Source organism: Podarcis liolepis (assembly GCF_965112155.1).
Source record: "Podarcis liolepis genome assembly, chromosome: 8".
Classification (NCBI taxonomy): Eukaryota; Metazoa; Chordata; class Lepidosauria; order Squamata; family Lacertidae; genus Podarcis; species Podarcis liolepis.
The window spans coordinates 16,904,117-16,919,367 of record NC_139560.1 but is presented as its reverse complement, the minus strand read 5'-3'; the positions used below and the strand labels follow the sequence as shown (position 1 = coordinate 16,919,367).

Below are 15,251 nucleotides of genomic sequence, written 5' to 3'. Positions count from 1 at the left end.
ACAGCCCTGAGTGCTCACTGGAAGGACAGATCCTGAAGCTGAGGCTCCAATACTTTGGCCACCTCATGAGAAGAGAAGACTCCCTGGAAAAGACCCTGATGTTGGGAAAGATGGAGGGCACAAGGAGAAGGGGACGACAGAGGACGAGATGGTTGGACAGTGTTCTCGAAGCTACCAGCATGAGTTTGACCAAACTGCAGGAGGCAGTGGAAGACAGGAGTACCTGGCGTGCTCTGGTCCATGGGGTCACGAAGAGTCGGACACGACTAAACCACAATACCTTATTTCCTACTTCCTGCCAGGCTTTTCTTACTGTTGGTGGAATGGGCTGCCTCTGGCATAGTGCAAGACCTCTCCCCAAGAGGCTAAATATGGTGGCTATTTTTGACCTCCAGCACCACAGACACACGAGGAGCACATCGCTATCGGCCTCTTGCCCTGCCTGTGGTCGTTCCATGTGGCCATGATGGGGTGCAGGATCCTAGAATAAATGGAACCTTTCATCTGACCCAGTAGGGCTCCTGTTGTGTTTTTATCCATTTCCATTAACGCTCTTGCCCCACAACATGATTTTATTATTGCTGACAAAATCAAAAACAACCCTTCCGCGTACACACTTGGGGTGGGGAAGCTTTTTATAAGGATGAAGCCTGTCGACCTCCAACACAACAACCAACACGATTCTGATTAAAGAAAGAACTCTGTTTTTAATAGGGTTTTTATCATTAAAAAAGTTTAAACCTGCATAGCAATCATTTCAAAAAATAATTATTTAATGTTCCATAATGAAACTGTACACAACCTAGTCTTGAGCGACCTGCAGCCCGTGAGGTGGTTTTGAAGCAGTCCAGCACAAAGAGTCTTTTCCCCCCCTTTGGAGTTGGCTTTTCCCACTGGCGTGTCAAGAGGGTTTGTGTTTTGTTCTTGGTTGAGAGTCTGGCTCCGTGAGTCAGCGGTGGGTTTGTGCTGGGCTACACGAACAGTCCGGTACCCCTCCTCTCTCTCTCTCTCTCTCTCTCGCCCCCTGCCCCAACCCCTTTGGCGGGGCTCCTCAAAGTCGTTCAATGTCTCGATATTTCTTCCTCAGGATGGAGACTTGGTCTTTAAAGAGTACGGGGTCGAGCCTCATTTGAGAATGGGTCAGCGGCATATAGCCAAACCAGCTGGCAAAAGTGTTCATGCAGCTTTGCCTCTGAGCAAAGTGGTCTGGGTCGGCCCACCGAGAAGCCCTGGAGGTCTGTGCGGGGGAAATCAAACAAACGGGAGTCAAGGATAGGCCTGCAATGTTCAATTAATCTCACATAACCCTCCACAAAACCAAACCATTAAAATTGACTTGAAAGATGTCCCCACAATTAATTAATTGAGCAGCAGATTAAAATAAAATAATAGTAGTAAGTGCTTATAAAAACTGCGGGGCCAGAGATTCACAGAAGATTGGAAGAAATATACGAACGATTTGAAGAGCAACTGTAATCAACAAATTACGCTAGTAGGACTACAAGAAGTTTTGTATGGAGGAATATATGAAATATTGCAAAGAAGATAAAGAAGGGAGACATTAGTTATACTTAAATGTAATAGTGAAAGTAAGAAATGTAAATTAAGTGGAAAAGATTGGAAAAATTTCAGGTGGGATTGATGGAAGTCAAAAAAATTGTGTAAGATATAAAAGTATGTTTTATAATTGTTGAAAATGATATGTTAAAAAAACTATTAAAAATATAAAAACTGCATCTAGAAAGAGGTACAGCTGATTTTACCTCACGTTTTAATAATTTAGGCTAGTTTTTGTTGCTGGAAACCAGCCAACTTTAAACTAACGTTTCACTATCCATACCATTTAGGGGCAAAAACTCTGGTTAAGGTAAAATGGAAGCAGATGTTCCCAAACTCCTCCTCGCAGCAGCGCTCATGCTTAAACCATGGTTTAGTGTTACTTGTAAAGTAGAACACAGGGAAGTAGCTAGGCACATGTTTACTCAAAGGGCATTTTGACCCAGTGAGTCTTAAAAACTAATGCCTTTTTTTAAAAGAGTGCTGCCCATGAAAATAATTCTAAATTAATTTACCAGCTCCCAAGCAAAGGCAAAATCAGTGTGTGATCAGTGACGTCTTATCTGTGAGCAGCTCCCAAAAGCCAGAAAAGGAAAGGCTGCTTGCCAAGAAGGAACCACACATTGCATCCCCACAGTTAACGCAAGCAGCTGAATCGTTTGGGGGGGGCAGAGAAACAATTACGAAGTGATCTTCTTGTTTTCTTATGGGAAGTCACTTGAAAGAATCATTTCAAAAATAGAATATCACATCTGTCACAGCACAGTTTGAGAACATTCCTCCTCTCAGACTATGACGGCTTTGAGTTATTTTTTGAACAGCACAAAGATTTCATTTATATATATATATATATATATATATATATATATATATATATATATATGTATGTATATGTATCTATATATATATATGTATCTATATATTTATATACATTATTTTTCAGGGTTTTAAGACCATAAGGTGTCAGGACTTTTATTATAGACTTCTAAATGGTCTCCCACTTACAGCAAAGTGGCCTTTATCAGCAGGAAGAGAAACTGCAGAGGACTAAAGCAGGTACACATGCGTAGAGAGGCGTGTTAAGTAAGGCTTTTTGTGAACTAGAAACTTGCTCAGGCTTTTTGAGTTTACTGGTGATACTGACAAGTACGCATGCCCTCTATCATATTGATGGAAGCATGGCTTTTCAGGATAGATTTACGTGATAATTGCGTTAACATGTCAAGCAGCTCTCTTTGGTGTTCACATGATCTAAGCCATCGCAATCCTGTATTACCAGATCATGCTATTACAGTGGACGCTCGGGTTGCGAACATGATCCGTGCGGGAGGCACGTTCGCAACCCACAGCGTTCACAACCCATGAGTCTGCGCATGTGCGGGTCACAATTCAGTGCTTCTGCGCATGCGCAAAGCACGATTTAGTGCTTCTGCACATGTGCCGAAACCCGGAAGTAACCCGTTCCAGTACTTCTGGGTTCAGCGCGGTGCGCAACCCAAAATTGCGCAACCCGAAGTGTCTGTAACCCAAGGTATGACTGTACTTAAAAAAAGTAGCCAAGATGAGATGCAATATTCTGACTACATGTGTGCAGACCACCTGACAATAAAACTTGGAATTATTCTGATTAATAACTAATTTTTATGCTACCCTTCATCTGAGGATCATAGGGCGGTTTGCAATATAAAACTACAAAAACACACAATATAGTAACAAATCAAAACAAAAACAAGCCCTTCCTTAAAAGGACATATAGATTGTTTAATTAGCAAAAGGCCTGGGGGAAGATGAGAAAGCCTCTTGATATAGCATGCTAGGTGGCTTTCTCTGAATGTGTGAACTGAACCTATTAAAAAAAGTGTTTGCTTATATAAGGCGTGTATGTGTGCAGAATGTATATAGCTGCAAGAAGGTTAAAGCTGTCTCTAGACACATACCTGTCCCATCATGGTTTCCTTATACTGTTTTTTCTGTGTTACTTTGATTGGTGGCAATTTTGTCACAGCCGACACTAAAAAGTTCATCAAAATGTCCTCGCAGTTGGCCAATTGGTCCACCATGTTCTTCAGGCTGGCAGGCAAGAAATGAGTGTACAGGTAGTGATAATATCTGTAAAAAACCAACAGAGTCCCGTCAGTGAGGATTGGATGCGGCCATCCTTTGCAGACTTACCTGGAGTTAAGCCCTGCTGAACTTGGGGAGAGGGATATCCATCCTTAATGGTGCGTTTTAGGGGACAGTGAACAACAATACATTTTCAGGACATAGGGATACGTAGAAAGCCTTGTTATACCAGGTTAGGGTATCACTACATTCAGCCTAGGCTTGTGCACTCTGACTTCTAATGGTTCTCCAGGTCATCAGGAAGAAGCTGACAGGTCTTGAACCTTGGACTTCCTGGTTGCCCACAACCTGCTCTACCACTGAGTCACAATCCCTCCCCATACTGGGGGCAAAGAGTCCATAGTCCATCCTCTACAATTTGAGGAATCGCAGAGGTGAAAAGATGTTTGATATACAGGGAACCATGAAGTATACTTTGTAGAGGTGATCTGTGGTAGATTTATTTGACCATGAGCAACCAGTTGTGGACTCCTAATCTAAGGAAATCTGACTATCTGCCCTAAAATCTATTCTCCCATGTGCCTGCCCCAAAAAATGAGATTTTGCCTGAAGTTGTCCTGGACCCATTGTTGTTCAACATCTTTATAAATGACTTGGGGGAAGGAATTGGGTGGTGGGGGGGATGCTTATCAAATTTGCAGATGACACCAAACTGGGAGGAGTAGCTAATGCCGCAGAAGACAGAGTCGGGATTCAAGATGACCTGAACAGATTGGAGAAGTGGAACAATACGAATTTCAATAGGGACAAATGTGAGGTTCTGCACTTGGGCAGGAAGAACCAGATGTACAAATGTACAATGGGGGACATCTAGATGGTACATGTGAAAAAGATCTATGGGTCTTAGTAGACCAGAAGCTTAGCTTGAGTCAACCGTGTGATGCAGCAGCAGCAAAAGTTAATGCTATTCTAGGCTGCATCAACAGAAGTATAGGGCCCAGATCAAGGGAAGTAATAGAACCTTGGTCAGACCACACCTGTGTCCAGTTGTGGGTGCTACAATTTAAGAAGGATATTGACAAGCTGGAATGTGTGCAGAGGAGGGCAACCAAGATGATCAAGGGTCTGGAAACCAAGCCTCATGAGGAACGGTTGATTCTAGGAGGCTTCCTTGGCTGTTCAAAGGCGAGGGAAGTCAGAAAACAATGACGACTCGTTTAAAACCAAAACGAGGCTTCCTTTGGTGGCTCTGTTCTTTTGCAATCTCAATAAACAAAGATGACTATATCCAAACAACTCTGATTCACAAGGACCATACTGGCACCCTACAAAGCTGGCTAGTTTAGCATCTTTGATGGTCAGCCAACTCAAACCTTGCCTTGCTGGGGACATGTCCGTCCTTCCTTGATGCCAAGGAGTGTTTTAGCTTAGGCCTTTTGAAGAATTTGGGGGCGCTTTTGAAGTCTATTGAAGCCCATGAAAGGGAACAGTTAGGCTGCTTCTATAATACGAGCAACATCAAAGAGATTCAGAAAAACACAATAATTACCGGACCCTGAAAGTGGGAATTAAAGTCATCTATGAAACAAACTCGAACTCTAATCCTTCCAGAATCTCCTTTGGTGTTTTAACAAGAAATGCTGTTAAAAACAACAGCAAGCTAACAGGAAAGGAAGAGACAGAGATGAGAAAATATTTTCAGGGCCTAGCTACATCACGATTCCACCTCAATACCAATCTTTACCTATCAATAATAGCACAGGTGAACAAACCAGAGCATCTCTTGAGCGTGTAAAGGCTATTTCCCCCCCACCAACCATAACCAGCTCTCCCAGATTTTCAATGGGTCTTATGAGGGCACTCTTCCCAAACCACTCCCAACCCCACAAATTTCTTCTCATTTTTATGGTAAAACAAGGCTGATTTCTTGCGATGGCCCAGTAGGTGCTTGTGGTGTGAAGAAGTGCATTGTGGGAAACAAGGCACTGTAGGATGCACACAAGAATGTACAGAGGTATTCATCCTTAGATACCAGCTGCAGCATTTAGTGGAGATCTTGAAGGGCAGGGCAGCTGTAGCAGCAATAAGAGGCATCTTGAAGGCCAGGGAAGTTATGGCGAAACTCTGGCCCTCCACATCTCGTTGGACTACAACTCCCATCTTTGGCCTTGCTGGCTGGGGCTGATGGGAGTTCGAGTCCTGCAACTTCTACAGCACCTCATGTCCCCTACTCACCTTTCACTAAATTGGGAGGGTTTGGGGTGAATGTTAGAATCAGGAGTAGGATGTAGGACTGCACATTCTCTTCTCCTGTGTCACTCGCTTGATGTGTGCCCATTCATCCACCCATTTTGGCATTATGTGTGGCAATCAGGTTAATATGTGTTGTCTTAAACACATCTCCCAAAGCCCTGATTAAACAAGGGTTTCTCCAAGCAAATTGCAGGAATGCACCCAAGCTTTTTAAAAAATATATATAAAAAGTCTCCTCTTGCAGAGACTGGTTTCAAACAGATATGATGCTCCCAATTCTTACTTGTGGTAGATAGCAGCTCCAGTCAATACCATGGAATAGTCATTAGTCCATTTGGATGTGTAGCCCCACCGTTCCTTAGTGTTGTCCCAAAAATGGCTGCGGGCAGGGTAGCCCACGATCCTCTCTGGGAAACTCTGCCAAACTGTAAAGGCAAAATCCACCTGCAGGCAAGGAAAGCAAACAGAACATATGTGGCAAGCGGTAATCAAACAGCCTCAAAAATGTCAGCAAAACAAAATATTACCTTTCCCACTAATTCATAATTTGCAATCTTGGGAACTGTTGCAAAACATTAATTCTCTGTATTCATCAGTAAATTAAACTGACTGCTTGACATTTTGCCCTGTAATTATGCACATTTTAATGTTTTCCTGTTAACAGGAGTCTAGAGCTCCAGAGAATCGCATTAACATTTTGCAGGCGCGACTCGTGCAAAGCTAAAGTTTGCAACTGGTAGAGAATCTGCGTGCCGTGTGGGAATTGCGTGTTTACTGGTGTGAACAAGAAAGCCACCGCTTTAAACCATTTTCATTGAAGGACTCGGGTGGGGGTGGCGAAGTGTTCTCGTTTCCTTCTGCTGAAAATGCCAGTTTTCTATTCTCTCCTTTCGGCTAAAAGTAAGCTCCAGAAATCCTCACCCCCCCAACCCGGTTTGAAAACTGCTTTAAGTTAGATTCAGCGAGGAAGCAAGGGAGATGGTGAACACTGAAAGTCAGACTACAAATACCATGATGCACTCCTGTGGCCGACTTCCTATGAGAAATGATGGTCTCACAGCATCCTTGCTGAAGAGGTGAATTATGGGAGATTCAGCGCACTGAACCACAAACATGAATGCTTCAAATTAAAGAAGGCTGATCGCCAAAGAATGGATGCTTTTGAATTATGGTGCTGGAGGAGACTCTTGAGAGTCCCATGGACTGCAAGAAGATCAAACCTCTCCATTCTGAAGGAAATCAGCCCTGAGTGCTCACTGGAAGGACAGATCCTGAAGCTGAGGCTCCAATACTTTGGCCACCTCATGAGAAGAGTAGACTCCCTGGAAAAGACCCTGATGTTGGGAAAGACTGAGGGCACAAGGAGAAGGGGACGACAGAGGATGAGATGGTTGGACAGTGTTCTCGAAGCTACCAGCATGAGTTTGACCAAACTGCGGGAGGCAGCTCTGGTCCATGGGGTCACGAAGAGTTGGACACGACTAAATGACTAAACAACAATAAATAAAGACCTATGTTTGCACCAGACACAGAAAATAAAACTTTTTAAAAGATGGAGTAAGCGTGGCTTGCTTTCCTTGCTGCAGTTATTATCAGATCCTTTAGAATGGAAAGCTGTTTTGGGGAAGTGAAGAATGGCACACATCCTGAAGTATGCAGTTTTAAGGCACGTCCCGAAACTTTTAAGTGTTTTCATTCGGAAGGCAGTTCAGGCGGAGCATTCATGCCGCATCTCTGATCGCATCCAAACTATCCTGTCAAGGAGCCAAAGGTCACCTTACGGCTGCCTGCTCTAAAATCTGACATCTGTTTCCTTGAAAAGACTTAAAAAAGCAGGAGGGGAAAGGCAAGGGATGCCGCGCCCATGCTAAACGATGAATCCCGGTTGAGGGCGAGTCATGGGCTATCGCAACCTCCTGCCTCTAGTGTTCAAATTCTCCCTACCATCTAGGGCAGAGGTGGGCAACCTGTGGGCTATGGCCTGATTTCAAAAGTGATGGGTTCAGACCTCTGGCAACAGCGACCTGTCCCTCCCCTGGCAGCGAAGCACGTGGCAAAAAGAGAAAAGGAATGTAGATAGAACACCCATTTTTGGCTCTGGTGCTGCCCCACACTGCGCTAACAGCTGACTAATAATAATAATAATAATAATAATAATAATAATAATAATAATAATAATGTATTACTTATACCCTGCCCATCTGGCCGGGCCTCCCCAGACATTCTGGGTAGCTTCCAACAGAATATAAAAACACACACAATAAAACATCAAACATTAAAAACTTCCCTAAACAGGGCTGCCTTCAGATGTCTTCTAAAAGTCAGAGAGTTGTTTTATTTCCTTGACATCTGATGGGAGGGCGTTCCACAGGGCGGGTGCCACTACCAAGAAGGCCCTCTGCCTGGTTCCCTGTCACCTCACTTCTCGCAGTGAGGGAACCGCCAGAAGGCCCTCGGCGCTGGACCTCAGTGTCCGGGCTGAACGATGGGGGTGGAGACCCTCCTTCAGGTCTACAGGAACGAGGCTGTTTAGGGCTTTAAAGGTCAGCACCAACACTTTGAATTGTGCTTGGAAACAGAACCCCACAGCTTCCATGTCCATTTTCTAGCTGGGTCGGGAAACACTTTTCACCGTGAGGGATCAATGTCCCCCTGGGCAAAGCCACGCCAGTGGTGGGAGGGGAGAGAGGCAAAAGGGGGCGGGGCAACTTGAGCCACCATCTAGAGAATCAAGAGGCACTATTAAGAGTCCAAGGACACACTCTGACCAGAATTAAAAACATTTGGAGTGGGAAGCAAGGATCGGCGTGAAGTGGCGGTGCCTTGGGGAGAGTTCGAAAGGGTCTGGCAGGCCAAATTTGGCCTCTGGGGCGACACCAAATCCTTTCCCTTATCAGTTCTGAAGCTTCTTCCCTCAATTGTGGTTACAATCCCAGCATCCCACTGGGGCTAAATTAGGGTTAGGGGTGTAGTTGAGATTTTGCTGGACTGCAGCATGCTAGTGTGGAAGTTGGATTTCCATGAAAAACGACTGTCAATTCCCATTGCAGAAGATTGACGCAAGCCTCACAGCTCACTTTAATCATTTCCCTCCAAAGCGGATGCAATACAGATTATCTGGAATGGGTGGTGAGGAAAACAACCTACCACCTACCAACCTCTTCCACCTGCTCCCCCCCCTCCCTCGGTCAGCCCACACAGATTTCTAATTACAAGACACACATGTCCCTCCCAGTATGGGAGATGGAACCTTGGACTCTCACCCAGAGGAATGAAAAGGCTTAATATTTCATTTCATTATGAATGAAAAGGGCAAAACCTTCATTAACGGTAAAAGATGAAAGAACAGAACAAAACCATTTGGGGCTTCCTCCCCCCCCCCCTTCCAGGTTTTTATCATTCCAATTTGAAAGCAAGTTTCAAACTGGAGACTACTGTCAAATGTTAAATTGGGCAATAATAGGCTACTTGCCTTCGTGTGTGTGTGTGTGTGTGTGTGTGCGCGCGCGTGCGTGCGTGCCAGGCACAGAATTCAAGAAATTTAAAAGCAGCCTTTCGTAACCTGCGGCATTCCAGATGTTTTGGACTTCATAGTCAGGGATGATGGATTTGTAGCCCAAAAACACCTGAGCAGCACCAGGTGGGGATAAGTTGCTTCAAAGTATCTGGCTTCATCAACGACAACAACACGTTTGAGACTCATGTCATACAGAACATGATGATTGGCCACTGCTGTAAAAGGAGATTTAGACTCATAAGCTACATGGAGTCCAGTGGCAAACCTGTATTTTTGGATTCCCCAAAATGGGGGCCTCTTTGCAACAAGCTCCTGTCAACCTAGCAGTTTGAAAGCACATCAAAGTGCAAGTAGATAAATAGGTACCGCTCCAGCGGGAAGGTAAACGGTGTTTCCGTGCGGTGCTCTGGTTCGCCAGAAGCAGCTTAGTCATGCTGGCCACATGACCTGGAAGCTGTACGCCAGCTTCTTCGGCCAATAAAGCGAGATGAGCGCCGCAACCCCAGAGTCGGTCACGACTGGACCTAATGGTCAGGGGTCCCTTTACCTTTTTGCAACCAGCAATGAAGTCTGGGTAACCACTGTAATCTTCCTTCAATGGGGTGGTTCCACGGCAGATCACCACACCATTATACCACACCATCTGTGCTACTGACTCTCAAACTTTGGGATTGTTGAAATATATGCAATGAAAAATTAATTAATTTGAGTTGTGCCGCTCAAATCGGGTCTACTAGACCCAATTTTTTTAAAAAGCAATTTGGACTGAAGTTGCTTCTGGCACCTCTCCAAAATTAAGGGCCCTGAAGCTGGAGCTTCGTTAGTTTCACGCAGATATGCAGGAGAAAGTGAACTGGGTCACCCAAGCACTCGCACTTCTACCACCCTGGAAGCAAGAAAGGCGTTCATCTCAAATGGAGAATCTGTGGCTGCCTAGATAGGGCTGGACTCCAAATCCCATCATCCTTGGCTACTAACCAAGCTGACTGAGGCTGATGGGAGTTGAAGGCCCAGCAACACACAGCTCCAAGCCAGCAGTGTCCAACCATTCCAGGGGGGAATTTGTCCCTTTAAGCGAGAGGGGAAGGAGCTACAGAGAACAAGAAGAAAAGTGCTGAAATCGAAAGGGACAATAAAGACCCAAAGCTTTTCCACAGCTGCCATTAATAATGTATTTCCGATATATTGCAGTCTTATATAAACGGTCGCCCATCTCCTCCTTCTCTTTGCGGGAAGAGGTGCTAGAAATCAATACTCATCCCAGTTGTAAAAATTGGTTTTCTACAGCGGGCTTTTAGTCTCTCTCTCTCTCTTTCTGTGTGTGTGTGCGTCTTTTTCCTTGAGCACAATCTTGCTCTGGGCACAACAGCTCTCAAATACAAGGAATCTCCTTTCATTTAAAGAGAGATTGGGCTCAGCTCTTGATATGCGGGAAGCAGAGACACAGGAATCAAACACAGGCATCTGGGTGGAAACGTTTGCTTTACAAGGCAATAGTGTTGCTCTGAGAGAGAGAGGGAGGGAGAGGCAATAAGGCTGGGGATGAGAAAATGTGCCGTTCTTTAAAAGGAAAGGAAAGTGTTAACTCCAGTCTGAAAGCCTGTGTTAAGAAAACGGGCCATGCTGCAACCTGAATGTTTGCTGTTAGCGTGGAATGTAACCTGCGTCCCGACAGACACGGAAAGGAGCTGAGTTCAGTACAGGATGCTGTGAGTGACACAACTGCAGCAAAGCAGCACACCAGGTCCATGGAATTGTGTTCGCTGGGACTGAACGGAGCTGGATCAATAGACACAGTCGTACCTCGGAAGTCGAACGCCTTGCGGGACGAACGTTTTGGCTCCCGAATGCCACAAACCCATAAGTGAGTGTTCTGGTTTGCGAACGTTCTTTGGAACCTGAATGTCCATCGCGGCTTCCGATTGGCTGCAGGAGCTTCCTGCAGCCAATCGGAAGCCGCGCCTTGGTTCCCGAACGTTTTGGAAGTTGAACGGATTCTGCTCGACTTCCGAGGTACGATTGCAATGCTATAGCGAAGGCATAGTCCAAGACCAAAGCTCAATGGCAGAGCATCTGTCCTTCAGGAAAGAAGGTCCCTACTGCAACTGGCAGAATACAGCCAACCAAGTTCTGGACCCCCTAATCCAGGGGTCAGCAAACGTTTTCAGCAGGGGGCCGGTCAACTGTCCCTCAGACCTTGTGGGGGTCTGGACTATATTTTTTGGGGGGAAAGAATGATTCAAGAGCACTACGAGCCCCGGTGGTTGCTTACCTGTGTCTTGTGAGTGGCAGGGGCTGGCGGCAGAGGGACGATGAGCAGCGCGCAAAAGGCTCCAGAGAGGGGCTGCTTAAAATGGCAGCTGCTTGAGCGCTGCTGCTGCTGCTGGCACCAACAAAGCCTAGTCCCCTTCCTCCTCTAGGCAGGGCGGGGAGAAGCCAGGAGGAGGGAGGGAGGAGGCGCTGCTGCCGCCACCGCCGGGTGAGGAAGAGGGGGAAAACGTGCACGCTGGTGATCCATGTGGTGATTTCCGGACCGTCTGCGGGCTGGATCCAGAAGGCTATTGGGCCTGTTCTGGCCCCCAGGCCCTGGTTTGCCGACCCATGCCCTAATCTCTCTCTCTCTCTCTCTCTCTCTGTGTGTGTGTGTGTGTGTGTGTGTGTAAAGGAGCTATCCTTGTGATACGGACACAATTCCTATACAGTCATACCTCATGTTATGTTTGCTTCATGTTATATTTTTTCAGGTTGCGTCCTGCAGCAACCTGGAAGTACCGGAAAGGATTACTTCCGGGTTTCGCGGCTCACACCTGCGCAGAAGCACTAAATCATGCTTCATGCATCCGCAGAAGCGCCAAATCGCACCACGCACCTGCGCAGATACGGCGCATCAGGTTGCAGGCTTTTCATGTTGCGAATGGGCCTCTGGAACGGATCCTGTTCGCAACCAGAGGTACCACTGTACAACATCCCCATTACACTGTCTCCCCCCTTTCTTTCCCCCCAAATTGTACTTTTCTCTGCTTATTTGTCTGTCTCGTAGCACAAGAAACCCTTTAATAAAAAATATTTTTTAAAAGGAAAGTAGGTCCCAGGTGCAAACTCTGGCAGCTCCAGGTAGGCATGGGAAAAGCTTTTGCTTGAAATCCTGGACAGCTGCTTCCGGACAGTGTAGACAGCATTGAAATAGGTGGACCACCATGGTCTGGCTCAGTGCAAAGCCAGCTTCCTATATTTCTAACGTCAGAGACGGCCGATCATGCAATCCTCGCCTACGCAGTCAGCACAAAAACTGCGAAGAGCAGAGGGCGAAAGCAAGCCAGCAGCAGACTTGGATGGGAAGAGGTCTCACCTCAGTGGTTGAAAGCACCGTATCCTCATCGAGGCTTAGAACAGCATCCGTGACAATGTTCTCGTAGGGCAGGAAGCGGCTGCTCATCACCTGCGGAGGGGGATAAAGAGGGTCAGCGCTCAGCTCGTGAGACTCGCCCTGCCAAGGGCAGCACCCCTTTCAGACCCAAATTGGAAGAGTTAACTCTCCGCCGTCACATTAATGGAGGAAATGACCCCATTGAACAGAAAGGTCCGGGGAAGATTTGAGGATGACTGGTCAGATAAGAAGAATTGAATTTCGTGGTGGCTTGCTACACATTCCTCCCGTGCGGGCTGCTTGTTTCTGCTGCTACGTTATCCACCAATTTGTTTTGAAACGGCAGCACCGCGGGGGGCTCACGGCTGCTCCCTTCCACCTGATTTTTGTCATGTGCGATGCTCAGGTGTGTTAAGTGTCTGCAGTGGGGGGGGGGGAGCAAGGGGTGCAGTTTCCCTCTCCCATGAACCACAAGCCCCTGATTCCCAGCTTTCGTTCAAAAATAAGACACACAAGTTCCTAGCAATGAATTTGAGGTACGGGGTGAATTGTACAGGCCTTGTAAAAATCCCTGCAGATTCTCGTGCCAGGAGGTTGTTGCTTTATTTTAATTTTTATATCCATTATGTAGCTATATGAAAAGAAGCAGCAGAGAGAGAGAGAGACATGGATGCATTTGCTACAAAGAGCTGAAGGCAGTGGCTATGGCTGCCCTTCCCACTTGTATCCTCACAACTACCCCTGCAAGGTTGACTAGGAGGCAGCGACTGGCTGAAAGTCACTCAAGTGGGGATTTCAACCAAACCTAAGCCAGGTCACAAGCTGACCTACCACCCATATGCGTATATGCCGGCAAATTGAGCAGCCGACCCCCGAATGCACGTTTGGACTAAAGGTGGGTCAGTCCCACATCTTTAAAAGCTTGCTCTAAATTTGGTTTAGAGCAGGGTTTCCCAAAGGTGGGTCTCCAGCTGTTTTCAGACTACAATTCCCATCATCCAGTCCTGCTAGCAACGGATGATGGAAGTTGTAGTCCCAAAGCAGCCAGAGACCCATGTTTGAGAAACCTTGGTTTAGGCAGTGGTTCTCAACCTGTGGGTCTCCAGATGTTGTTGGACTACAACTGCCATCATCCCTGAGCTTTGGCCTTGCTAGCCTAGGGTGATGGGAGTTGTAGTTCAACAACATCTGGGGACCCACAGGTTGAGAAAGCAAGGACAGGCGACCTTGCATCCGCCAAATGTTGGATTCCAACTCCCATCAGCCCCAGCCAGCAAGGCCAACAGTCAGGGATGATGGGAGCTGTAGTCCTGACCATCTCAGATGGGGAGGGGGAGCCGGATGTTGCCTGCCCCTGGCTCAGATCATACATTCTGAAGTCCACAGACATTTTGTTTTATCCCCCCCCCCCCTTTGGGAATTCATTCTGGAGCGCAGAGCAACCTGCCAGCGTGTGAACGGCACACTGTTGACCGCACGTCGAGATTTCTTTGTTGTCTCTAAGATGCCTCCAAGGCAAGTTCCTACACATGCTTTGGAATTGGAGGGGGCATTTTGTTCCCTTGGGCTCTCTGATATAGGAAAAGGAGAAACAATAATGGCAGAAAAGGTGGGCAATCTCCAAGCAACAGCCTCCTATCTCATCCCTGCAGCAAATCTCCTGGTACTGCTCACATGGCCACTGTTTAGAGTCAGGAACCTAGTTAGCTGGCAGCTTAGCCATGCACTGACTTTTCCCTTGTCAAATCTACTGGGGGGAGGGGGGGCGAGACACCAGTAAAGCCAAGGCCTGTACATTTCAAACAGCCGTAAAGCACCTGGAAAACTTCAGAGTGAAAATTCGTTCTGCTCTAGACAGCCGGCTGATAAAAACCAAACCCCAAGCCTTCCAAGCTGTGTTCCATGTCAGTCAAACCAAGATTAGACTCTTTCCCTTCCTCCAGTTTAGCATTTATATCACTGGCTGTTCATGGGGGGGGGGGGGACATGTTTCTGTGTGTGGATGGAAAAGAAGACTCCGCAAAAAAAATATGTGGCGAGTTTGGAAATACGCCGCACAGCCCTTTCTCTGGTGCAGAGGAGAGCAGCCCAAGCTGCTACTTTCAGCCAGACATAACCACACCAACTTATCTGGTGGTTGTTTGGGAAGAGAATCCCAGGAACCTGGACTCTTTTACCTGTGGAAGGGCTGCTTCCAGGGGTTGGCATCTTTAATATCGGCAAGCCCTAGAGTTGCAAAAATGTCAGCAGAGCCCTGCTAGCTCAGGTCAAAGGCCACTGCGTCCAGCACCTCGTCCTCACAGTCCCAGGTTCAATCTGGACTGGACTGCAGGTAGGACTACAAATGTCCCTTGTCTGAAACACTGGAGGGGCACTGCTGGTCAGTGTGGACATTACTGAGCTAGATGGACTGGGTATGAGGCAGCTTCCTATGTTAAAAAGTGGGAAAACCACCACCACTGCCCTGTGGAACACCCTGCCACTAGAAATTCA

At 46.7% G+C, this 15,251-nt stretch overlaps 1 protein-coding gene across 1 annotated transcript in view; it reads right to left on the bottom strand.

The window, feature by feature from the left end:
- Positions 1-687: 687 nt before the first annotated feature.
- Positions 688-15,251, bottom strand: part of EXT1 (exostosin glycosyltransferase 1) — a 270,793-nt gene continuing 256,229 nt past the window's right edge. The window contains exons 8-11 of the mRNA XM_083516713.1: positions 12,741-12,830; positions 6,158-6,318; positions 3,495-3,666; positions 688-1,237 (exon numbers count right to left, since the gene is read on the bottom strand). Of these exons, the coding sequence (XP_083372839.1) occupies positions 1,052-1,237; positions 3,495-3,666; positions 6,158-6,318; positions 12,741-12,830 (609 nt within the window). The 3' untranslated portion in view covers positions 688-1,051. The remainder of the gene's footprint in view (positions 1,238-3,494; positions 3,667-6,157; positions 6,319-12,740; positions 12,831-15,251) is intronic.